This window comes from Loxodonta africana, chromosome 6 (assembly GCF_030014295.1).
Source record: "Loxodonta africana isolate mLoxAfr1 chromosome 6, mLoxAfr1.hap2, whole genome shotgun sequence".
NCBI classification, from domain to species: domain Eukaryota; kingdom Metazoa; phylum Chordata; class Mammalia; order Proboscidea; family Elephantidae; genus Loxodonta; species Loxodonta africana.
Window position 1 is genome coordinate 36,257,820 of NC_087347.1, and position 26,328 is coordinate 36,284,147.

Genomic DNA, 26,328 nt, shown 5'->3' on the forward strand with positions numbered 1-26,328 from the left:
TTTGTTTTGGCTGGCGCGTGCGCAGAAGGCAGAACACGTGGTCTCCTGGGCCCGCCCCTTGCCTTGGCGGCGGCGACGCCTCGCCTGGCGCCGCTGTGGTGCTGGGTGCTTTGGAGAAGCTGTGAGGCAGAACCGTTTGTGTTAGATATGTTCCTTTTTAAATTAATTTATTTTATAATTTATTTTAAGCAAATTTTTTTAGCTTTTAGAATTAGTAGGGATGGAGGGGACTTTAGAGTGTTATTGAGTGATGGTGCTTTCAAGTTTAAGTCACTTATTAGTGTGGAAACAGAGGATGTATGGTGTTTGGTGGCAAGAAATACAGGGTTATGTTCTGGTCGTTTCAGAAACCACAGGAAAGAAAGGCTGGCTTCTCAGCCAAGGGAGAATGGATGGACATTCTTGTAATGTTTTCTTACTCCCGGAGAATTAGTGTTTGGCTGGTTTCTACCCTGCCTCGCCCCTGACATGTCCACTCCTCCCTTCCTCTCTGATCAGTGGCATTACGGGGGATTTTTTTTTTTTTTTTTACTTTGGGAAGCACATTCCGTTTTTGATTCCCCTAACTTCAGAACAGTCATGTACTGGCGAGATCAAAGAGGACAGTTTCCGTCGTTTTTCCTTAAGCAGCTTGCTTAACTTCGTGCCGAGTTTGGGTCAGTAGAAATGTTTTTTAAATACTGACTGGATGGGGCAAGTTTGTTAGCAACAAAACCTAGTGAAATAGTTGCCAATACTGCAGACAAAACTGGCAGTGTTTTTGACTATGAAAAAGTGGCTTTAAAAATACTTCAAAAATGGAGAAAAACCTGGTGTTCTGGAATGCAGATTGCCTGAGAAAGAGGTTTAGTAGTGAGTCGTCGCTGCCCTTTCCAACTCTCACTAGCTGTTTTTCTTGGGCAAGTTACAACTTCTCTGATCTCAATCTCCTTCCTCTTGTAAATATTTCACAATATTGTGCCTGCTTTATGAGGTTGTTATGAGGATCAAGTGCATTGTGTTAGTAAAAGTGATTTGTAGTCTACAAATACTACACATACAGAAATTGCCTAGTAATACGGTTTTGTGACAAAAGTCAGGGTTTTTAAAACCAGCATACTGGAGGAATATAAAGAATGCATGTTTCATGAAATTGGATATATTTGAATATTTTCAAAGTCTGTTTTAACTATTTGATTCTTCCTCAGCTTTCACTTACTCGTCTGCCACCATTTCGTCCTTGCAGCTATAGTTTTAATCTGTGTAGATAGGTAATCGTTACTTCTGGGGTAATCGGCTGTTCTGGGGTAATTTTTTACATGAAACTCTTCTTGATCAAGACCAATTCTATCACATTGATTTTTACATTTACGTTTTTATTTTGATATGTGCTTAGTCAAGTTCCAGTTGCTTATTTTGCTAAGTAATCTTTTTTATTATAAAATAAGCTTTTTCCTAAAATTGGGATTATACGGTATTTTCACACAATTTTACCTTAGCAACATATTTCCATATTATATATTCTTTGAAAACCTTTTTAATAACTGACAAACATTTCTTCATAAAACTATCATATTTTAGATATTTCGTATTGGCAGGTGTTTGGGATGTTTCTAATGTTTTATTAGTACACGTTTTTCTACACAGAATAGCCTCGTCCGTAAGTCATTGAAATTTTTAGATTTGTAGAAGTGGAATACTGGGTCAAAGATTTTGGATTTTTTTTTTAAGGCTCTTGCAACATTACTAAATTACCTTCCAGAATGTTGTGTTGATTTATACTCTAATGCCTCCCATTATATCTTTATTCATCATCCCGCATTAGCATTAAAAGAAGAAAACCTTGCTTTACTTTGCATTGCTTTATTTTTCTCATGTCCGACACTCATTTGTTTTATCTTTCTGATTTATTGTAAGCTGCTTGAGGGAAGGGAATGTTTCATTTTGGACAGGCTTCTTATCACATAGTGTGTGCTCAATAAATACTTGTCAGTTGACTACTGGCATGTGTAGCTTTTGACCTCCAGAAGGTCAGGATATTGTGTCTTCGGCTTTTTGTCTTAGTATAAGAGTAAATTGTTGGTGGTATACTGTTATCGTTTGACTAATTCCATTCAGGTGGGAGAACTTCACTGCAGTTATCACAGTTATCGACTACAATATCTGGTGACTTCCCAGTATTCACCTGTGCCATTATCCAAGAGTTCCTTCCAGTTTCGATGCTGTCTTTCATGTTAACAGAATGCTGTTGGCACAGTGGTTAAGTGCTGTGGCTGTTAACCAAGAGATCAGCAGTTCAGATCCATCAGCTGCTCCTTGAAAACCCTATGGGGTCACTATGAGTTGAAATTGACTTCACTGCAACGGGTTTGGGTTTTATTTATTTTGGATCATGTTAACTTAGGGTATTTCATTTACTTTACATCTCAGGAGCCTTGGTGGTGCAGTGGTTAAGTGCTTGGCTGCTAACCAAAGGGTCGGTGATTTGTATCACCAGCTTTTCCCAGGAGAAAGATGCGGCAGACTGCTTTAGTAAAGACTTAGAGCCTTGGAAACCCTATGGGACATTTCTGCTCTCTTCTATAGGGTCACTATGAGTCGGAGTTGCCTCAGTGGCAACGAGTTTTGGTACCTATTGATCTAGTTTGGAATTCACTTAGAATTCACTGTAATTATTTTAGCTTCACTTTTATAGCATTTTCTGTATTTGAAAAAAAAAAAATGCCTAGTGTTTTAAAGTTCCTTAGTTTCATCATTCAGATTGTTCTTGTTAGTCCACCTGTTACTTTGTCCATAGGATCTTTTACTACCTTTAACCTACCACATAAAGCTTAAAGCTTATAGTAATATGTAATTCTTGTTTTCATGATGTTTTTCATGTATTCAATCAGTTATCCCTTCATGTCCTTTTACATTTGTCTATACAATATTAGATGGTGGTTGAAGGAGGCAGGAAGTGGCTTCCTTCCAGTTTATAATTGTGTTTAGGGTTGTTTACTGATTGGGTTCATTAAGCTATTAAACAGCATGGAATGAGGCTGTTAACAACAGAAGTGTCAGTTAATAGGGAATTAGTAACCAATTTACTGACTTGAAAGCATATCACTTTTAATACCTCTAGTTTTCTGAGTATTGCAGAATTGGAAGCATATGGGTTCATTTATAATAAAAAAAAAAAAGAAAAAATTTATTTTTTTCATTTATAATGAAAAAAATTAGTATTTTTTAAACTTTTATGAACTTTTTATTCTTTTCTAGTATTAAAATTTTGTTTCCATTCCTGTAAGATCAAGAATTCTCAGGCATGTTACTTTTAATAATTTTTTTTTAGTTTTAATTTGGTTACATTTTTAGCTGGTTTACCGTTAGTTAATGTTTAAGCATGTGAAGAAAAGTCGAAGTCAAAATGTGTGGACTTGGCAAATGTGGTAATACACTTCTAAATGTAAATTAAAAAAAAGATTCTTCTTTTATATCCCGATGAGTCATGCACTTATAACTGAATGGTAATAATTTTGCTTGAAGTATGATCTGTTTGATGTGTTATGTGGCCACCCAAGTGGCTTTATCTTTAATTAAATTCCTTTGTCTTCAAAGAGAATTCCTTTTTAGGCATAGTTTTCAAAGTGGAAGAAGTTCATGCGTATACACATTATTGAATACAAAGAACTGAGCTAACTGTACCCAGGTCATACCAGTTACTGCAGTGCTTCCTGCTGTGAATTGAGAGTTCCCATGATGTCGCGTATAAAGAAATCCTAGAAACATGATGCTGTATTTTGTTTTCCTACCTTCCATTAGTTCCTGTGTATACCAATGTGAACTCATTCTCATTTTTTTGTTATTTTAAATGGGTTTGCCCTTGAGGATTACAAATAAGAAATTTTGAGCTCCCTTATATTTGAAAAAAACAAAACAAAACAAAAACGAAGCTCTCGTGGCTCAGTGGTTAAGAGCTCAGCTGCTAACCAAAAGTTCAGCAGTTTGAGTCCACCAACTGCTCCTTGGAAACCCTACGGGGCAGCTCTGCTGTGTCCTTTAGGGTCTTTATGAGTCAGAATCAACTCAATGGCAACAGGTTTTTTTTTTTTTTTCAAATTTGAATAATATTTAAAAAAGCATCTCAAATGTTAAAGAGTGTGTCTTTTTCGCATTTTTTCCTTACTGTTATTACATGGGTGTGGTTTTTGGGTTATTACATGGATCAGCTATCTGAAGCACATTTAAGTTATAAATGTGGAAATAATGCCTGACCTTTTACTTTGGGATTCAAACCCCTCTCAAAATGCTATAGTCTTTTCCCTGTCTTTTAGCTTAAGGATAAGGAGACTAAGGTTGGCAATTTGAACCTGCCCAGAGACGCCTCACAAGACAGGCCTGGTTATCTGCTTCCGAAAGGTCACAGCCGGAAAACCCTATGGAGCAGTTTTACCCTGTACACGTGGAGCTGCCATGAGTCAGAATCGATTCAGTGGCAACTAACAACAACAAAGCCCTTCCAAGTTGGCCCCATTTCATAAAATAACATCACTGACTACCCAGTCGCTCAAGCCAGAAACCTAGTAGTCACCCGTGATTCTTTTCTTTCCCATAAACCCCACAAAACCTTGGCCATCGATACCTTGAAATCTGTTCTGAATTCACTTTTTTTTTCGTTTCTACTCTTTCCTCACTAGTCCAAGACGTCAGCACCATATCTCATTTAGATTGCCTTGGTAACCTCCTTACTGGTCTCCCTGCATCCATTTTTGCTCCATCACAAATCTTTGCTCTACAGAACAGCCAGGGTAGTTTTTTTGAAAAAGTAAAATATGTAAATAAGATCATGTTACTCCCTTGCCTCAATCTCTCTGGTGACTTTCCTTTTGACGTATATAAAACGCCCATGGTTTGGCCTCTATCTACCTTTCTGATCTTACTTCCTACCACTTTCTGTCTGGCTCATTAAATTCTAGGCATATTTGCTATTTTTGTTCTAAAAACACCAAATTTATTCCTGCCCTAAAGCTGTCTATTATCTTTTTTTCTTGGAAGGCCATTTGCTTAAATTCTTGGTTAGTTTCTTAAGGTCATTTCAGATCCCTAAGCAGATGCCACCCACAGAGAGGCCTTCCTTCATCTACAAGTCTAAATTAACCTCTACCCATGTTTGTCATTTTCACTGCCATCTTTCTAGTAACTACAACAGTGTTTTTCACATGTTACTCGGTAAGTATGTATTAATGCACCTCCAAGCACAGCTACCACCTGTTTATCAGTGGAGGCTTGCGTGTTGCTGTGATGCTCAACAGGCTTTAGCAACACTTCCAGACCAAGGAAGATTAGGAAGAAAGGCCTGTAGATCTACTTTCAGAAAAATCTGTCAGCAGAATTCTTTGGATCACAACAGTCCAATCCCATTGTGCTTGGGGTCACCATGAGCTGGGGGCTGACTCGATGGCAGCTAATAGCAATAGCAACACCTGATCTATTAATGTTCAGTTTTAGATTCTATGTATATTAAATGGCAGCCTGGCAGCACAATGGTTAAGTGCTCAGCTGCTAACTGAAAGGCTGGTGGCTTGAACCCACTAGCCACTCTGCAGGTGAAAGGTTACATATGGAAGGCACTTTATAGAACTGATGGAGGTATTCTGAGGTGAATTAGAATTAACGTCTTAATAACATTGAATGATCTAATCATGAACACAGTACATCTCTTAATTTATGTAGACTTTATTTCTTTAGAAACCTTGGTTGCATAGTGGTTAAGTGCTACAGCTGGTAACCAAAGGGTCAGCAGTTCGAATCCACCAGGCAGTCTGTGGAAGCTCTATGGGGCAGTTCTCCTCTGCCCTGTAGCGTTGCTCTGAGTTGGAATCAACTCGATGACAACAGGTTTGATTTGGTTTTGGTTTATTTCTTTAATTGGTTTTCTGTATTTTTCAGCACATAAATCCTGCACATATTTTGTTAGGTTTAAAACCAAAACCAAATCTATTGTGATCCAGTCGATTCGGACTCATGGTAACCACATGGGTGTCAGAGTAGAACTGTACTCCATAGGGTTTTCAATGGCTGTAAGCTTACAGAAGTAGATTACTAGGCCTTCCCTGTGTGGGGCTGCTGAGTGGGTTCAGACCACCAGCCTTTTGGTTAGTAGCTGAGTACAAATCGTTTGTGTCACCCAAAGTCTTATTTTATACCTAAGTATTTCATGCTTTTTGGAGCTACTGGAATTAGTAGTTTTGAAAATTTCTATTTTCGTGTTTTCATTTCTAGTATACAGAAATACAGTTGATTTTTATATGTCCCACCTTGTATCCTGCTACCTTACTAAGTTCATTTATTAATTGTAGGAGATTTTATGTGTATGTGTGTTTGTAGATTTCTTTGGATTTTCTACATAGAAAATTATGTCATTTGTGAGTAGAGACAGTTTTATTTCTTTATAATCTGTATGCCTTTCATTTCTTTTTTCTTGCCCTGTTGCACTGACCAGGACCTTCAGTATGATGTTTAATACAATCGGTGATAGCAGAATTCTTGTCTTATTCCAGTTTTAGGGCAAAAACTTTCAGTCTTTTCACCATTAATTATGATGTAATCTATAAACTTTTTGTATAGATGCTCTTTCTTAGGTCAAGGAATATTCCTTTCCTTCCTAATTTGTCTTTTCTTGTATTATGAATAGATATTGAATTTTGTCAAATGTTTTTCCTGCATCTGTTGAGAACATACAGTTTTTTTTTCTTTAGTCTTTTGATATAGTGCATTTCTTTGATTTTTTTTAAAGTTGAACCAGCCTTGTATTCCTGAAAAAACCACACTTGGTAGTGACATATTTTCTTTTTTTATATATTGCTGGATTTGTAGCTTTTATTTAAAGTTATAGTTGAGATGTTACTCCTTAAACCCGAAAAACCAAACCCAGTGCAGTGGATTCCGACTCATAGCAACACTACAGGACAGAGTAGAACTGCCCCATAGAGTTTCCAGGGAGCGCCTGGTGGATTTGAACTGCCAACCCTTTGGTTAGCAGCTGTAGCACTTAACCACTATGCCACCAGGGTTTCCATGTCTCGCCTTATAACTACCTAAACCCTGGAGCACCTTTGAAAATCATGATCCACTGATTTGTTTGTTCGTTAATTCTCTGAACAAATAGATAAGAATAACTATGTGCCAGGCATTGTTCTGAATGCCGGGGATTAAAGGATTGAACAAAATAGAGTTCCTGCCTTTAAACTATATCCCTCCCTAGAATGTAATAAATAATGTCAGGTAGTGATTAGCGCTGTGAAGGACAGTAGAGCAGTGTAAGTAAATAGAGAGTCATGGATTGAAGGCCTGAGGTATGTTCAACATATGTTTGTCAGGGAAGGACTCTGACTAGGTGACCTTAGAGCAGTAACATGAGTGAAGTGAGGGAGCCAGCAATGTTATTTGTGGGAAATTACTCCAGGCTAAGAGAATAGCGAGCACAGAGTCCATGAGGCAGGAACGTGGTGTGTTTTAAGAATAGCATGGAGGCCAGAGTTTATGGAATGAAGTGAGCCATGGAGAGAGTTGTAGAAGGTGAGGTAGTCAGAGACCTGATAAGGTAGAACTTTGGAGGCTGTGGTAAGGACAACTTTGGATTTTAAGTGTAATGGCAGTCACTGATTCACTCACCAAATATTTATGGAGTACCTGCTATCTGTCAGACACTTTTTCATGTTGTGGATACAAGTTAAGATAGTCAAGAAATCCAAGCCTTTATAGAGCTTTCAAGTGCTAATGGTAAGTGTAGTTGTTTATGCAGTATGGAGATGGTGAGAGGTGAGAAGTGGTAGGGTTTAGAATATTCAGTTTGGAAACATGCAATTATTACATATTTAAATAATTAAAATAGTTGGAATAAATACACTGATTTATTTTTTTTTTAGCTACAGAAGACATATCTGTTGAGTTTCTTTTGGTTGCAAAGTATAGAGACTTGTTCAGGTTTGGATTTTTGTAAGGATATACTTGGGAATAGAGTACAGGGAGACTTCATGGAAATCCTAGAACAGGAACTGTGATATGGCTGGGCCTTCTACAGACTAGAGGCCAAAAGTCTTTATATCCAAGTATATTAGTTATCTACTGCTGTGTAACAAATTAACCCATGATTTAGTGGCTTAAAATACCATTTATTTAGTTTCTGTGTGTCTGGAATCTAGGCATGACTTAGCTGGGTGCCTCTTGCTTAAGGTCTATCTTAAGGCTGCATTGAAGGTATTGGTTTGAGCTGCAGTCATCTCATGGCTTGGCTGGGGAAAGATCTATGTCTCAGATCACTTGCTTGACTGTTGGCAAGTCTTTGCTGTCTGTAGGCTGGGGACATCAGTTCTTTGCCATCGTGAGCCTCTCTAGCTCATATTATGGCAGCTGGATTCCGTGAGAGAGTGAGGGTGACAAGATGGAAGTCATAGTCTTTTTGTGACCTAATCTTGGAAGTAACATTCCAGCACCTCTGTTGCATTCTCTTCACTGGAATCGAGTTGCTAAATCCTTACTGCATTAGAGGAGAGGATTACACAAGGGCATGAATACCAGGAGGTAGAGATTGTTAGGGTCATTTTAGAAGTTATCTACCACTGGAAGTAAGCCCTAGAGATCTCACCAGAAATAATTTTTGTCTGTGTGTTTTATTGTAGTTCTCTACCATAAGAGTGCCTTAACCACTCTTCATGTCTACATTTCTTTTCCTTCTCCTTTTGCTACCAACTATATTTTTAACTACTAATCTTTTCCTTTCCTCTTATTTTTCGTTTCCCCTTGCCTTCAGTTTATCCATGGCTCAAGAGGAGCTCTCCTGCCTCATGATATTTCACCTTTTGCCCTTGCTGCTAACCATTTTGGTTATATTCATAGCACCCTGTTCAAAATTTTCAAAGATAGAATGGGGTGAGGGAGAGTAGAGGGTGGAGTACATAGAGATAGACTGGGTGAGGGAGAGTAGAGGGTGGAGTACATAGAGATAGACTGGTGAGGGAGAGTAGAGGGTGGAGTACATAGAGATAGACTGGGTGAGGGAGAGTAGAGGGTGGGGTACATAGAGATAGAATGGGGTGAGGAAGAGTAGAGGATGGGATACATAGAGATGGAATAGGGTGAGGGAGAGTAGCGGGTAGAGTACATCATCTTTTGAATATGACTACGTCATCATTAAGAACTATGGTTAAGGCAGTTTCCCTTAGAGAGTAGTTATCTAAGTATTATTGGAGATGTTTATAGATTAGAAGGTATAGATCATTGAGTTGAGCAAATGACTTGAAACTTGCAAAAAAATTTCCCAATGTTAGGTCATTTTGTAATTATTTTTCTATTTCTCCTAAAAGTGGACTATAAGATGAAAAAAAAAGTTATTTTTGTCATCCTGTTTTTTGGTTTTAGGATACATGGGAATTTATTATGCATAGAGTACTTGTATTGGGGATATTATATAAAAGTGTATAAGTTTTAAGACATACAGAAGGACTACATTTTTTGAGACATTATGAAGTATATATGTAAAAAGGCAAACATTTATTTTTATCACCCAGAAATAACAGTTAGCATTGGTTCATTTTTACATCTTTTAAGTAATAAAATTTTGTTGTTAAAGCTGAAATCTCCTTAAACTACCACTCCTAATTCTGTTTCATGAACCTTACCTAATGCAATTGCTGTTACAAGTTTTGTATTTTTTTCCCACATGTACAGTTCACTGACATTGTGTTCATCACATTGTGCAGCCATCACCATTATCCATTTCCAAATTTTTCCATCACCTTTAGTGGAAGCTCAGTGTCTCCTAAGCAATGAGTCCTACTTTTCACCTTTCTACCACCTGCACCTGGTAACTACTAATAACCTTGAGTCTGTATACACTTGCCTATTCTAGATATTTCATATAAGTGGGATCATACGTAAGTTGTCCTTTTATGACTGACTTATTTCACTCAACATGATATTGTCAAGGTTCATTCACCTTGTAATATGTATCAGGACTTTATTTCTCTCTGTGGATGACTAACATTCCACTGCACATATGCACTGCATTTTGTGGACATTTGGGTTGTTTCCACCTTTTAGCTTTTGTGGCTAGTGCTGCAACACATTGGTGTATGTATATGTCTGTATAGCTGCTTTCAGATCTGTTGGGTATATATCTGGGAGTAGAATTGCTGGTCGTATGGCAGTTCTGGGAGCCCCTTTGGTGCAGTGGTTAAGCATCAGTTGCTAACTGAAATGTTGGCGGTTCAAACCCATCAGCTGCTCTGCAGGAGAAGGACGTGACTGTCTGCTTCCACAAAGATAGCCTAGGAAACCCTATAGGCAGTTCTACTCTGTCCTATAGGGTTGTTGTGAGTTGGGATTGACTCCATGGCACACAACGACCTAGTAGTTCTGTGTTTAAATTTTTGAGGACCCTCCATACTGTTTTCCTCAGCAGCTGTACCATTTTACAATCTCAACCAGCATTGAATGAGGGTTCCTATTTCTCCACATCCTCACCAACACCTGTTGTTTTCTGTTGTTTTAATCATAGCCATCTTAGTGAGCAGGAGATGATATCTCATTGTGGTTTTAATTTGCATTCCCCTAACGATTAATGAGGGGGAAGTGGTGGGTCTGTGTAGAACTTTCATCTTCCATGTAGCAGATGATGGTTTGACTCTTGGCCAGTGCACCTCAAGTGCAGCCACCACTTACCTGTCAGTGGAGGCTAATGTGTTGGTATGATGATGAACAGGCTTTAATAAAACTTCCAGACTAAGGCAGATTAGGAAGAAAGGCCTGGTGATCTACTTTTGAAAAACCAGCCAGTGAAAGTCCTGTGGATCACAGTGGTCTGATCCTGCTGTTGGGGGCTGACATGATGACAGCTGACAACAGTGATTAATGATGTTGAGCATCTTTGCAGGTGCTTATTGGCCATTTATATTTCTTCTTTGGTGAAGTATCCAAGTCGTTTGCCCATTTTTTGATTGAGTTGTTTTTTTGTTGTTAAGTTGTAGGAGTTCTGTATATATTTTGGAAATTAAAGCTTTGTCAGATGTATGGTTCCCCCAGATTTTCTTCCAATTTGTAGGTTGTCTCTTCAGTTTGTTGATAAAGTCCTTTGATGATGAACCAAAGTTTTTTGGTGTCATATCTAAGAATGCATTGTGGAATATTAGATCCCAAAGCATTATCCTGTGTATTTTTTCTTTCAGGAGTTTTATGGTTTTAGGTCTCATATTTAGGTCTTTGATTCATTTTAAGTTAGTTTTATATATGGTGTGAGATAGTGGTCCAGCCAGGTTCATTCTGTTGTTTGCAGAAGTCCAGTTGTCTCAGAACCATTTATTAAAGAGACTGTTCTTTCCTCACTGGATGGCTTTAGCAAGTTTGGTGGGTATTTTTCTGATCCATTCTTATTAATTCTGTACACACACGTGTGCACGTGTATAAAAAACCTGTTGCTGTCGAGTTGATTCCGACTTATATTGACCCTATAGGACAGAGTAAAACTGCCCCATAGGATTTCTAAGGAGCAGCTGGTGGATTTGAGCTGCTGACCTTGTGGTTAGCAGCCAAGCTCTTAACCACTGTGCTGCCAGGGCTCCCATACACATATACATGCATATATATGGTATGGTTTTCCATTTGTTTTACATTTAATGGTACTGTACTATATATTCTGCACTTTTTTTTTTAAACTTATTGTTTTTGAGGCGTGGAAGAAAGACCTGGAGATCTGCTTCCATGAGATTACATCCAAGAAAACCTTGTGAAGTATAGTTCTACTGTGAAGTGCATGGGTTCGCCATGAGTCAGAATTAACTCATCAGCAGTGGGTGTGGTTTTGGGGTCTGGTCCATATTTACACATACTGATCTAGTTCATTCTTTTTTAACTGCTCTACAGTATTCCATTGTGTTCTGTTATCCATTCTGTTATTGTTAGACATCTCAGTTTCGAAAGAATGTTTTGCTGTTAAAAACACTGCACCCTTGTACTCCTGTGACAAACACATTTTCAGCATTATTGTTCAATTACTGGGCCAATTTATAGTCTCAGTAGATGTTAGAAATCGTACTTACCCACGTCCTCATCATAATTGATATTTTCTTATTGAAAACACTTTTGTCAATTTGATGGTTGGAAGACTGGTTTTTTGCTATGTTAATCTACATTTTCTTCATTATAGTGAGATGAGGCATGTCTAATGACCATTTGGATTTCGTTATCTGTGACATATCTGACTATATCCTTTGCCTGTTTGTAAGAGTTCTTTGTATATTCTGGACAGATACGAATCCTTAGTCTGTTATACATGTTGCAGATTCTTCTATCTCTTAGCCTATCAGTTGCTTTTAACCCTGTTTATGGTATTTTTATTCCATACAAATTTTTGTGCCTTTTTTTTCCTCCATGATCATTCTTGCTAATCTTTGTGAAGAATCAACTTTTGGGTTTTTGTTTTTAAGTAGGACGGGGACATACACTATGAGAGTATGGTCATTTAAATGACTATCACCCATCATGTGTATTGAAACAAAAGTTATGGAGTATCACAGTTTCAAAGTACTAGGTATCTTCAAAAACTTACAATCATTAATGATATAAAATTTTTTCATTAACTATTCAGGCATGATCATTTTTAATGCTGCTGGATTAATTTTTTTTGTGAAGGAAAATTTTTATAGTTTTTTTTTTTTAAATAAAATGCAATGAAATTTGTCTAGTTATGGGATTAATCATTAGTGGTGATGTGGCACAGTCTCCAGTATTTTCCAGGCAGGAGTAACACCTTCTATAAATATAGCTGATGACTATCGGAAAAAAATACTGCAGATGCTATTTCAGGAAAAATTTACACACATTGCAGATTAGTCAAGTTTTCATTATTTTAACAACTGTGAAATTATTTAAATACATTCTTGCTTGTTTAGTTCATATAGGTCTTTTTACAAATATCATTTAATCCCATTGCTGTCAAATTGATTCCAACACATAGCAACCCTATAGGGCAGAGTAATACCGCCCTACAGGGTTTCCAAGGAGTGGCTGATGGATTAGAACTGCTGACCTTTTGATTAGAAGCCATAGCTCTTAACCACTGCACCACTAGGGCTCCACAAATACTATTTAGCATATTTTAATTATTAACACTCTTCAGTTTGTGAAAATTACCTTGAGAAATGAAGGTTTAGAGCAATTTATTTCATAAAGACAAATAATTTTTACTTTCACCTGAAAGTATGGGATTGAGTCACATTTTCAAGCATGGTTCCCAGATTTCAGGTTGAAAATCTTTTTTTGACTCTTACTAAATAAACATTGTCAACAGATTTAATTATATCCACAAATATTTGTTGAACTTTTTTTTTAGGTAGTGTGCAACTTTCATTGAAGTTTTGGATATTTGGCCCCCAGGCAGGGAGTGAAGAATTGTTTGTTTAGTCCTGGTTGAGTCTCTTGTGAGCAGGCAAAGAGTAGAGATAATACTGGGAGTGAGGAGATAAAGGAGTTTGGTTCTGTTCATGTTTTAATCAGAAACGTCAAAAATGTTGCCCTGGGAACAAGTATAAGCATAAACATTTTTTCTAGATATTTGATAATTTATTTTTACCTTATTTTAGGTTTCCAGTAATTATCTGCAGGAATCGCCATGACCCCAGCTCTGAGGGAGGCAGCAACAAAGGGTATCTGCTTTTCATCTTTGCCAAGTACCATGGAGTCTGACAAGATGCTGTGCATGGGAAGTCCAAGAACCGTAGATGAAAAGCTAAAGGGAGACACTTTTTCTCAGATGCTGGGATTTCCAACTCCTGAACCTACTCTTAATACAAATTTTGTAAATTTAAAACACTATGGCTCCCCTCAGTCTTCAAAACATTATCAGACAGTTCTTTTAATGAGTTCTAATTCTACATTAAATAAATACAATGAGAACTATAAACAAAAGAAATTAGGGGAACCCAACTGCAGTAAACTGAAAAAAATACTGTGTAATGGCAGCAACATTCGGCTCAGTAAAATCTGTCAGCCTCCTTCTGAAGAGTTCATCAAAAAGGAACCTCTCTCAGAGACCACAGGCAAGTGCATGACAGATGTACAAAGTTTTTTGGATTCAAATATAACCAAAGACACTAGTGTAGATAAAGTACAACTGCAAAACTGTAAATGGTACCAAAAGAACGTACTTTTGGATAAAGTCACTGATGCTGAGAATAAAAAGGGTTTACTGTACTGTGCTCATAGGAAAATTGGGCCTGGCCATTCACATGTGCCTATTAGTTCCTCAGCTGCTGAAAAAGAGGAGGAGGTGAACGCTCGTTTACTGCACTGTGTAAGCAAACAGAAAATTTTACTCAGCCAGGCTAGAAGAACTCAGAAACATTTGCAGATGCTCCTGGCAAAGCATGTTGTTAAGCACTATGGTCAGCAAATGAAATTTTCTATGAAGCATCAGCTCCCCAAAATGAAGATCTTTCATGAACCTACCACAATTTCGGATCACAGTTTACCTAAGTGTACTGAACTTAAGCCGCCAGAAGTCAGCATATTGACTGCAGAGAATAAATTGTGGGATGATGCAAAAAATGGCTTTACACGGTGTTCAGCTGCAGAAATCCAAAGATTTGCACTGTCTGCTACAGGGCTGTTGTCTCATGTTGAAGAGGGTTTGGATTCTGATGCAACTGATAGCAGCTCTGATGACGATTTGGATGAATGTACCATTAGGAAAAATGTGGCAGTGTAAGTGCAAAAATTGTTATTAGACCTTTTATTCTTCTGTATATAGCAGCAATTTTGTCTTGGTTTCAAGACATGTTAAAAGGAAATAGATTTTCTGAAATCTTAATGGTATAATTTTTAAGTTATAAAACTTTGATGAATTTAAAATGTTCCACTGGTTAAACTGTTGTGAGTATAAACAAACTATTCACAAATAAGTTATTCAACTGCTTTCTTTACCTAGGAAAAACTCATATAGGAATAATAAAAGCTAAACTATGAGTAAGCATATTTTTCTATTCTTGAATAGACTATGGACAAGACCCAAATCTTTGCTTCAGTGAGCTAGTGAATATGAATAGCTAAAACTCAAAAAATTTAAAGTCTGTACATAGATCTCCCTCATTGGCTTGAGGAATTTGTCAGTTGTAAGTACATCTAAGTTGACCTGCTAGCTCCTTTTCTAAAAACTATTTATATACTCATTATATTCACAGCTTTTAGCTCTGGCCCTTACCAACTTGGTGAATTTTTGCTAGGGTAATATAACCCAAACAAAACTGTAATGTCAGCTGTGAAGTACTTACTGAATTCTTTTTTATAATATGCTAGATACTAGAGATTCAGTTGTAGGGAAAATAGTCTCTGCACTCTTGGAAATTTACTTGAGAGAGAAATATTTTCAATTATCACACCATGTTAACACTCCAGAACAGCACTGTCTAATAGACATTTCTGAGATGATGGAAGTGTGTATCTGTGCAATAAAATAGGCACTAGCCTCATGTGGCTATTGAGCGCTTAAAATGTGGCTAGTATAACTGAGGAATTGCATATTTAATTTTAATTTAAATAGCCAGACAGAACATAATTCTTAATCTGGCTGTCAGGGAATCTGTGAATGCTCCCAAAATTAATGTGAAATTCTGTGTGTATATGTGACATTATGGGGGGAGGAAGTCCATTACTTTGATCAAATTCTCAAAAAAGAATGAGAAGGAGCCCTGGTTGCTCAGTGGTTAAACACTTGGCTGGTAACTGAAAGGTCAGTGGTTCAAACCCACCAGCCATTCCACGGATTCCTAATAAATAGAAGATCAGTGTATTAATTTTTGTTAGTATATTAATTTTTGTTAAGGGATAAAATATAAAGCAAAGTGAGCATTCCAGTCTTCTGGTTTTCTTATATCACCGTAATTCAAGTTTGTTGGAATGTGAGGGCTTATAGTTATTGAGTACAGGTTATTTTTCTAGCTGACATTGTAATTGTTACTTTACATATGATACCTTATTTAATCTTTTCAAGAACCCTGGGAGGGCAGGGGTTTCACTTAAGAGGCAGCCAACCAGCTCAGCATGGTTAAGCAATTTGCCCGTCATCAAAAAGCCAAATAGGTTACAGAGTTAGGATTCTTGTCCATATATGTGTTTCTAAACCCATATTCTTTCCATTGTACCGTGCTACTTCTTCAGTATTGTATCACTGATATCTATAGCCACAAGAATTATTAGGCATGTGTGTACTGCAAGAAGTCCCAAAATCTACCAATTCTTATATTTACAACACTTTTGAAGTCATTCATTTTAATAAAATTTAATAGGTAAATTCAAATTCAGTACCTACTTTTTTGGTTGTTGTTGAGAAGAGCTAATGCACAGGTTTATCTTTTTAAACCTAGAAACAGAAATAAAATCTGTCTTCTCAGACTGTTTTGATCTTCAGTAGCACTCTTTTATTGATCTTCTATACCACTTAGTCTGCCATATAATCATTAAATCATATTTTGTTCTATGTAGTTTGCTAATATATCTACTAGTCTTAATAACCCAACTCTACTGTGGGTCCCTTAAGGGTAGGAATCATGTTTTATACTTCAAAAAAAAAATCTCATATACTAACCTATTTGTTGATTAGTCAAAACATTTTGTTCAAGTATTTGCATTTAGTACTTGAGTTTAGTGAGGTAACACTAATTTCAAACATTTGTATAAATATATACAATGAGGAAATTAAAATTATTAATTTTGATAAAAATTCAAAAAAAATTATTTTTTGTACAAAGCATCAAACAATATGCATCCCATGTCTTTTCTTCTTAACTCTGCCAGTGTTTACTGAGGAAAATTGAAGTAAAGTGACCTGGAAAAAAATTAGGTTTAGGTTTGAAAAGTTTTATTTCTCATTCTTTCTTTTTCACTCTAATCCACCAGAGGGGCTTCAGTGACTCTAGACATATATTCTAGGAAAATAATGAATCTAAGAAGTTTAATATGTTTTTTAAGCTATATCTCTAGCCTCCTGATTATTGACCTTTGTAATAGTTTGATGGCTTTGGGTATTAAATCCCATATTTATATATTTCTAGAGGTCAAATAACTTTTGTTCTAAGGTCAGACTCATCTGATCTGTACAAATCAACAATACTAAACTTATGTAATGGTTCTTTGACTCCTTTAATTCACTGAATTATTTAATTTTTTCCTAATTGAAAATCTGTTAAATATTTCATGATTTCATATGTCTCACAAAATAATTGGATTTTTTGTTTATTTTGAATATTTTTACTAACACTAATAGATTTTATGTGGGGAAGATTGTTCCTCAACATTTTGTTAATTTTGAAGTTGATTCAGTTTTGAGAATAATGCAACTTTAATTATGTGTATCTTTTGGTATGATTTTTGCATTTTTAAAATTGAATACTAATCAGTTCTAAGTTGTTAAAGTTATTTTTTAATTTAAAACTTTTGTCCTGATAATAAGTTTATTTTCTGTCTTTTAAGGTTTTGTTGTTATTTTCTACGTTTCTGTAAACTCATTTTTCAAACGTAGGTGAATATTTTCAATGCATATGGCTTAGAATTAAACCCTAAAGCAGATAGAATGGTGAGTTTTTACCTGAGTAGTTTTTACCTAACACAATTAAATTTTCATTATCTCTGCTGATGAAGACTTCTCAATCCGTGTATGATTTTAAGCAACTTGAGGGCAAGTACTAATCTATCACTATATAATCACTGTCTAGCGTTGTCTACAGTGGTTGTTTGGTAAGCATTCGTTGAGTGAATGAATGGAATATTTGCCCATTTGTATATGTAGTTGGGAGCCCTGGTGGCACAGTGGTTAAGACCTTAGGCTGCTAACCAAAAGATCAGCAGTTTGAATCCACCAGCTGCTCCTTGGAAACTCTGTTGGGGCAGTTCTACTCTGCCCTGTAGGGTCGCTATGAGTCGAAATTTTCTTGAAGGCAATGATTTTTTTTTTTTTTTTAATATGTAATTGGAGCCCTAGTGGCGTAGTGGTTAACAGCTCAGCTGCTAACTAAAAGGTCAGCAGTTCAAATCTACCAGCCGCTCCTTGGAAATCCTATGGGGCAGTTCTACCCTGTCCTATAGGTTGCTATGAGTTGAAATTGATTTGATGGCAATGGGTTTGGTTTTATATGTAGTTAGGAAAATAAAAAAAATCACGGTTGGTAATCCGTGAAATTTCTCTTTCTGTGTGTTTATCTTTTTCCATTCTGTGGTTGTTTTATCTTTATTTGACATTTTTTCCCCTCCATCTTTGTCGCTAGTACCAAACTGGCCATAGATGTATCTTGGACATCTTAGAATCTGTATGACTCTGTTTTCAATGGATGAATGAATGACTTATGCCAAAAAATATGGACTTTAAAAGTAATTATTTTACTTTTACTAAGTATTTTATAATACTTAGCATTTGTAGTTCCTAAAAATAGATAAGTGTAATGTGTTGTATTTATCTTAGATTATATTATTATTTTCTACTTTTCTTTGAATTTATAGCCTGATTATAGCCTGAATGGCAATTGGTTAATGGTATGTCCATAATAGGAAAAACAATTTCTCTACTCTGATCTGGAAATTTAGCTGTGAAGGAATATAATTGTTTTGGGAATTTTTGAAAGCCTTTATATTAGCTACTACCATTACCATTGTTATTTTAAATATATATTTGGCTTGTCCCTCCACCTTTTACCCAAAAATGCAGGTAATAGATTAATTCATAATTAATTACTGATATATTTTTAAAATAACTTTTGGTTGAGAGGCGAGTGTGCATTAGAAGTAAAAAAAAAAAAAAAAAGGATATTTTCCTTTGGAAAGGATAATAGGGGATTTTATACTTTGTGGGTTTGAAATAAAGTCCTTATACTGTAATGTGAATGGAATTTTCCCCCTCAGTGTTTTGTTCCTTTTGTGAAGGAGCATGGTTTCTGGATGTACTCGTGTTATAATCCTGGCTTGCCACTTACAAATTCTGTGACCCTAAAAGCAAGGTTACTTTTAACCTTCCTGAATCAGAGCCCTCCTCTTTGATCTACCTTAAAGAGTTCTGGACATAATTAAATAAAATCTGAAATATAAAGTGCCTACACTTAATTAGGCACTGATAAGACAGCCAATAAAAGGGTGCCTCATCAAGCATTTTCTGTTATGGACAACAGGAGTTTAAGATTGCGCGGGAAACTTGGTGGAGCAAGTGTAAAATACATGCCTCAGAGTAAACCTATTTGAGAGATGAGGCAACTGAGGTATTATTTGCTAACTTCTGTTATTGGTTAAAGGCTGCTCTTGGGAGTGTTAATTCTCAGGCACTCCTGGTTGGCTGCTTGTATGGCAAAGCAGGCTCCAGTAACAAAAGAAAGCCCTCAGTAAAAGAAGTGGAGATGCTGGCAATTCATTCAGGCCTGTGTATACTGAACTGGTGTGAGGAGATGTGGTGGGTCACTGATTGGGTCTCCTACAATTATGGTACCTCTCATCTGGTAGTAAGATCTTAGAGTTCTAGCATTTGTTTTCTTTTCTTCTGAGGAATGATGTTCAGTTACTTTCCCCTAGGGATGCAAGTGGGGAAATTAGCAGATGTTGAAACAGGCATGTTCTGATCTTCCAAGACTGTAGAAAGGGAAGAAACGTGGTTCCTTGTCTTATTCCAGGAAACATGCCCCAGGAAACCTGCCAGTATTTTCCAAATCATACAACTGTCTTGAGTGTTGGAGAAAAAAATCCCATCATTTCCCAAAATCAGTCCCCACATACTCAAATTGTCTGTGAGTTTTTACTTAGGTACATAAATAAGCAGGCTTGGCAGAGAAATTCTTTTCAACAGTATTAGGCATTCCCCAAGAAAGAAGGAAGAATTATTGATGTTATAACTGTCAGGTGAATTGTTCCAGATTAAAACACAGAAAAGAACTAAGTAGTTTCTTGCAGACCCACAGAAATTAATAGTCATAGTTTTCTTCGTGCTTTCCCATTTTGCCACTGAAAAGGAAAATAAGTAAAAAGCCATGTAGTGATCTAGTATTTGCCTTTGGGAAATTGGATAAAGAAGAGTTTGTGCTCAGAGTGAGATTTGAAGGATAAGGAGACTTGAGAATATTTCATTAATAAATTGTAAATGGTAAACCCAGCCCTTTGCTGCTGAGTCAATTCTGACTCAGTGACCCTATAGATTAGAACTGCTCCATAGGGTTTCCAAGGCTGTAAATTTTTGTGGAGCCAGACTGCCACATTTTTCTCCTGCAAAGAGGCTGGTGGGTTTGAACTGCAGACCTTCGGTTAGCAGCTGAGCACTTAAGCACTGTGCCACCAGGGCTCCTTATATAATTGTGTAATGCCGAGTTTGCAATCTTTTTTATCCTCTACACTACTGAAATAGATGGGAGAGGTTTGATTTTGTTTCATTTCACTTGCGAGGAAAACACAGAAGTTAAATGAAAAAATACTAGAAAAATTTGCAGTGCTCTTTGAGTGAAGACCCTTTTCCATTTTGTGGGAGGAGAGGGGAAGTAAAGAAGGGTAGAAATTCAAGAGGGTAATTGTGAATGAATACTTACAAAATGGTAAAGAAATATTTTACATTGTGGCATCTAGACATTTTTGAAAAAGTATATTTTAATTAAAATAAGCTCATTGGTTTTAAAAGAGTAGAAACATTTCAAGTAACATTGTGATCTTAAAGGACAATTTATTCACTGGATTTGCTTGATGGTATAAAGTTAGTGAATGGCAGAACTAGAATTTTAGCCTGCATCTTCCAACTCCAAGTTCAGGGTATACCTAATTTAGCTGGCTTAGGCCAAAGTTAAGTTTAGTGAGGGATTTTCAATATTCAAGTCATTGAAAGAAAGCACAAAAAGTTTTTTTTTTTTTTAAACTGGCATAGGAAAATTAAGGTATTCCTATAAAATTGAAGTTGTGTGTGAAAAATGCATCACGTTACTTGTATATATTTGAACTTATTTAAATCTTGCATAACAGAGTTCAGAAATCCCAATGGGAGAAAGAGACATAGTGGACCTACTTTGCTAAGTATGCAGATCCAGTCTGTCTCTCACTAGCTGTCTGGGTACCACGTCAGCCCCAGCCCTGTGGTGCCTGTCTGCGGCCGTATGTCCCACCACGCCGGGGCTGAGACTCTGGTGATTCCCCTCAGTGGTGGCTGCTAAGTGGTCTGGGCTGCTGTGGCAGTGGTGGAAGGAGGAGCAGAAAAGGTAGCTGGTGGAAAAGGTAAAGGAGGGGCAGTCAGGGCTGGGAGAGTGTTTAAAGTCCAGGGCAGGGGGTGCGAGGAAGGTAGGGGGGATGCGAGGAAGGAAGGGAAGGGTGCTGGTAGTGTGCCTGGAGGTGACTGGCTGGATAGGGAGTGGCCTGCTGCCGCAGGGGCTGGGTGGCAGCTCTTTGGAGACCGGGTGGCGACCACGCAGGACCAGCAGTGGCATAGCCAGGGTTTTTGAACAGTCCCTCAGCACAGCAGCCGTGGCGGTGGCATGGGTTCCAGGCTCACATGGTGACCATCCTGCATGCCTCTCTTGTATGTAATATGGTGTTCGCACAACGTCCAAATCACACAACGTCCAATTTCATAGAATTTATGGTGGACATTAAGGAATATATACCTGTAGTAGTTTTTTTTTTTTTTAAATAATTTTTATTGTGCTTTAAGTTACCTGTAGTTGTTTTGATGGCAATGTTTTTCACAGATCGGGGAGAGGTAGAAAAATTCATCCCTTTGGACCATATCGTGTAGAACTCACCTCAAAACCCTTCCCCATCAAGTTGATTCTGACTTATAGTAACCCTATAGAATAGAGTAGAACTGCCCCATAGGGTTTCCAAGACTGTAATCTTTACAGAAGTGGACTGCCACGTCTTTCTCCCGTGGAGTGGCTGGTGGGTTCAAACCACTGACCTTTGGGTTAGCACCTGAGCGCTTAACCACTGCTCCACCACGGCTCCTAGAACACCCCCCCCCAGGTGATTATAAAAACAAACAAAAAAACCTATTGCCGTAGAGTTGATTCTGACTCATAGTGACCCTATTGGACAGGGTAGAACTGCCCCTTAGGATTTCCAAGGAGCAACTAGTGGGTTTGAAAGGTCGGTAGCTGATGTCTTGACCACTACACCAGGAAGGCTCCAGGTGATTATAATATAACTAATTTTCCTTGAGATAGCTGTGTATTATGTATCACTTAAAAATCCTCTATACCTTCAATTTTAAAATAAGTTATCTTTATAAAAGAAGCAGGTGAAGCTGTTGGTGGTTCCGTGGCAGAAGTCTTGCCTCCCATGCAGAGACCTGGGTTTGAATATCAGCAAATGCACATAATACCCAGCCGCCACATATCTGTCAGCGAGGCTTGTGTGTTGATGTGTTGCTGAACGGGCTTCAGTGGAGCTTGCAGACTAAGATGTACTAGGAGGAAAGGCCTAGCGATCTGCTTCCGAAAATCAGCCAGTGAAAACCCTGTGGATCACAATGGTCCAGTCTACAACTGATCATGGGAATGGTGCAAGCAGTTTCATTCTGTTTTGAGTGGGGTTTCCATGAGTCAGGGGCTGACTTGATGGCAGCTAATAACAACAAATTGGAAGAAACAAAATGGCAGTCATGTCCTATGTGGGGAAGGCAGAATAATAAAGCCATTCTAGACTAGTTAATCCAAATAGTAATTCTGTTTCCTAGGAGGAAATGATCACCCTTGTTTTCCTGAATTTATTTGACATGAAAGCACAAGTAATGAAAATTTATCTAGACTAACATATATCTTGGATTTCAGTATGCATACTTCTGTCACGTTTTAATGTTTCTAAAAATGAATTCCCTTATAATTAATGTGGTATTATTTTTCTACCCCAGGATATACAGTTATTAAATTGATGGTGTACCTTAAAATTGGTGGCATCTTTATACTGAGAAATAGTTTAAATTTGTACATGTAAATATTGGAACCATTTTAAGTAATATACAGTTTTATCCTTAAGATTGTTGAAAATAGTCTTTTTTTAATGCTTAATACATTTTTTAAAAAAGTATGTAGTTCTGTTACAGCATATTTTTATGCAAATTGGTGGGTGCATTTGGGATATAGGAGAAAGATGTCAGTATAATGCAGAATTTGGTTTGAATTTTTTCCAAACCACTTCAGACATGCTTCTGTTTTGAAGTGATCAGTGACAAGTTTTTTCACAACTAAAGAGAAAAAATCTTAAGAAAAACACTGTATCTTCCTGTAGTACAAGAAGTTGCTAGTTTATTGGCTTTGGGAATTGTTACACATTCCACTGTGTTAAAATAGGTTCAGGTGAACCTGCAAGTTCAGTTGAAGAAGCTCTGGAAACATTTCCTCTGTGTTTAAAAAAAAATGAAGACTATCTCTAGATGATATTTTTAATCTTGATAAAACCGGTCTCTATTAGAGGTGAAGATTCACATCAAAGGAAGAAGCATGAGCCCCAAGATATGAAGTTTTAAAGGATGAACTGGCTTATTCTAGGTATAAATATCGGTGGAAACTTAACTTCACTAGTATTTTTATAAGGAATGGTATTGTTTCGGTATGATTCAGATTAAAAAATTTCATAGATTTTGAGTAGTCTGGCATTAACTCTGTTTTTCCTGTAAGTCCAGCTATATTTTTATTTTGTATATTTGTATAACATGAGTTTATTCAAGAATGCATATATGGTGTTATAGCAGAAGTGCCTGTACTTGATTCTGGCTTAGTGGTAGTCACCTTTTTGAGTAATAGTCTTAACCATCTTTTCTCCTGTTGTTGGGTGCCATTGAGTCAATTCTGAATCATAGTGACCCCATGTGACAGAAGAGAACTGCTCCATAGAGTTTTCATGGCTGTAATCCTTACAGAAGCAGATCACCAGTTCTTTCTCCTGTGGAGCTGCTGGGTGGGTTCCAACTGCTAACCTTTGAGTTAGCAGCCGAGCACTTAACCGTTGTGCCACCAGGGTTCCATAAGTTTGTCCTTAAATATCCTTTAATCCTACCCCTTGGCTTGGTTTATTGTCCATGCCAAAGTTTCCTAGAGTCCACAACTGTTTTTTTGTTTTGCCTTTTTTTTTTTTTTAGTGCAGGGACAACTTAGTGGTAGAAGATCAAAGTTATTAACTGGTATGTCAATGAGACTTAATCTTCTTAAAAACAGTGGACTCTTAAAATTGAGAATTTGTTAACCTAAATGATCCTAATGGCATAAAATACTTTTTTGAGGGAGGAGTATATTAGTTAAGGTATAATGTGCTAAGCTGTTAGAGAGACCTTAACATAAATATCGATATTTTTCTCTCAATAGTCAAGAATTAGGTATGCCTCACCCGATTGTGCAGGGACTTTATTCCTTAGGATGCTGCCCTTGCCTGCATTGTTGAAACTGATTTACCAGTACTTCATCTGATTTACACATCCAGTGATTTTTAAAGGTACACTCAATCATTTTTAATAGCAAGACTCAGAATATTCACACATCATCGTGGCTCACATCTGTTTGGAAAGGACTTAGTCATGTAGCCACATCTTCTGCAGTTAAGGCTAGGAAATATAGTCTCTAGCTGAGCTGCCACATAGTCAGCTGAAACTCAAGGGGTTCCACCCAAATATCCCCCGTACATGAAATACACCACCTCCTAAACGATAGCAACCCAAAGTCACATTCTGTTACTGTGTCCAGCTAAAAGTTCAGGATCTTTGGGTGGAGTGAAGTCCTCTCTATGAAGTCTAAGTGTAGTTCTTTACGATATGGTGGCCTATAAACTAATAGACAAGTTTTCTGATTCTCTTGCCTCTCGTCCCATTTACAATGATGGAGTAGGGACAGGAAAGCTACAATAAAAACTCTTGTTGGTACACCGTGACCAAATGGAATTTGCCCCAGGAATGCAAGGGTGGTTCAATATAAAACCACCAATCAGTGCAATACACCACATTAGTAGAATGAAAGACAGGAAGCACATGATTTTCTCAATTGATACAGGAAAGGCATTTGACAAAATCCAATACCCTTTCATGATAAAATACTTAGTAAACTAAAAATAGAAAGGAAATTCCTCAACATCATAAAGACCACAGATGAAAACCCCACAGCCAACGTCATACTTTATGGTGAAGGACTGAACACTTTCTCCTTGAGATCGGGAACAAAACAAGGATGCCCACTTCCACTACTGAGGTACAACTAAGAGTACTAGCCAGAAGTTCTAGCCAATTCTAGTACAAGAAATTCTAGCCAGAAAAAATCGGCAAGAAAAAGAAATGCTTCAAAATTGGAAAGGAAGACATAAAACTATCCCTGTTTTCAGATGACAGGATTCTACATATAGACAGTCCCAAAGAATCCACAAGAAAGCTGGTAGCCGTAATAAATTTAGCAAAGCTGAAGAGTATAAGATCAACACTCAAAAACCAGTTGTGTTTCTATCAACAATGAACAACCTGAAAAACAAATTAAGAAAGCAGTTGGCATAAGATTTGTGTGCTAAAAACCACAAAGCATTGCTGAAAGAAATGAAAGAACAAAATAAATGGAAATACATCCCATATTCATGCATTGTAAGACTATATTGTTAGTTTGGCAATACTCTTCAAAGTGGTCTACATATTCAATGTAGTTCCTATTAAAATTCCAATAGCCTTTTTTACATAAATGGAAAACCTCATCCTCAAATTCAAATAGAACTGCAAGGGACCCAAATAGACAAAATGACCTTAAAAAGAAAAGCAAAGTTGGAGGACTCACACTTCCCCAATTTCAAAATTTACTACAAAGCTACAGTATCAAAACAGTGTGGTACTGGGATAAAGATACGCATATAGACCAATGGAATAGAATTGAGAATCCAGAAATTAACTCACACATATACGACCAATTGATTTTTGACAAGAATGTCAAGATTATTCAATGAAAGAGTAGTTTCTCCAACAAATGGTGCTGGGACAACTGGATTTCCACATGCAAAACAAAGAAGTTGGACGTCTACCTCACATCTCTTCCATATATAAAAATTAACCCAGAATGGATCAATGACCTAAATATAAGTGCTAAATCCATAAAGCTCTTAGGAGAAAACATAGGGACCTTGGATCTGGCAGTGGATTCAAGGATTCAACACCAGAGGCACAAGCAACAAAAGAAAAAAAAAATTGAATTTCTTCAAAATGAGGAACTTGGTATATCAGAAGACAGTCAAGAAAGTGAAATACCAACTAGCATGGGACAGAATATTTGAGAATCATAGTCAATACTCATTATTTGTGGAGTCTGTATTTGCAAATTTGCATTGCTTACTTGCTAAAATTTATCTGTAATCCCCAAA

General features: G+C 37.1%; 1 protein-coding gene across 10 annotated transcripts in view; it reads left to right on the plus strand.

The window, feature by feature from the left end:
* The window catches only part of KANSL1L (KAT8 regulatory NSL complex subunit 1 like), a 125,343-nt gene that overhangs the window by 476 nt on the left and 98,539 nt on the right, over positions 1-26,328 (plus strand). For 8 of the 10 annotated variants that reach the window (XM_023541866.2, XM_023541868.2, XM_023541875.2 and 5 more), the window contains exon 2: positions 13,596-14,715. In XM_023541866.2, coding sequence (XP_023397634.1) covers positions 13,625-14,715 — 1,091 coding nt within the window. In that variant the 5' untranslated portion in view covers positions 13,596-13,624. Of the gene's footprint in view, positions 11,362-13,595; positions 14,716-26,328 lie in introns of all 10 variants that reach the window. The other 2 variants (XM_064286722.1, XM_003406087.4) reach the window with 2 other exon arrangements.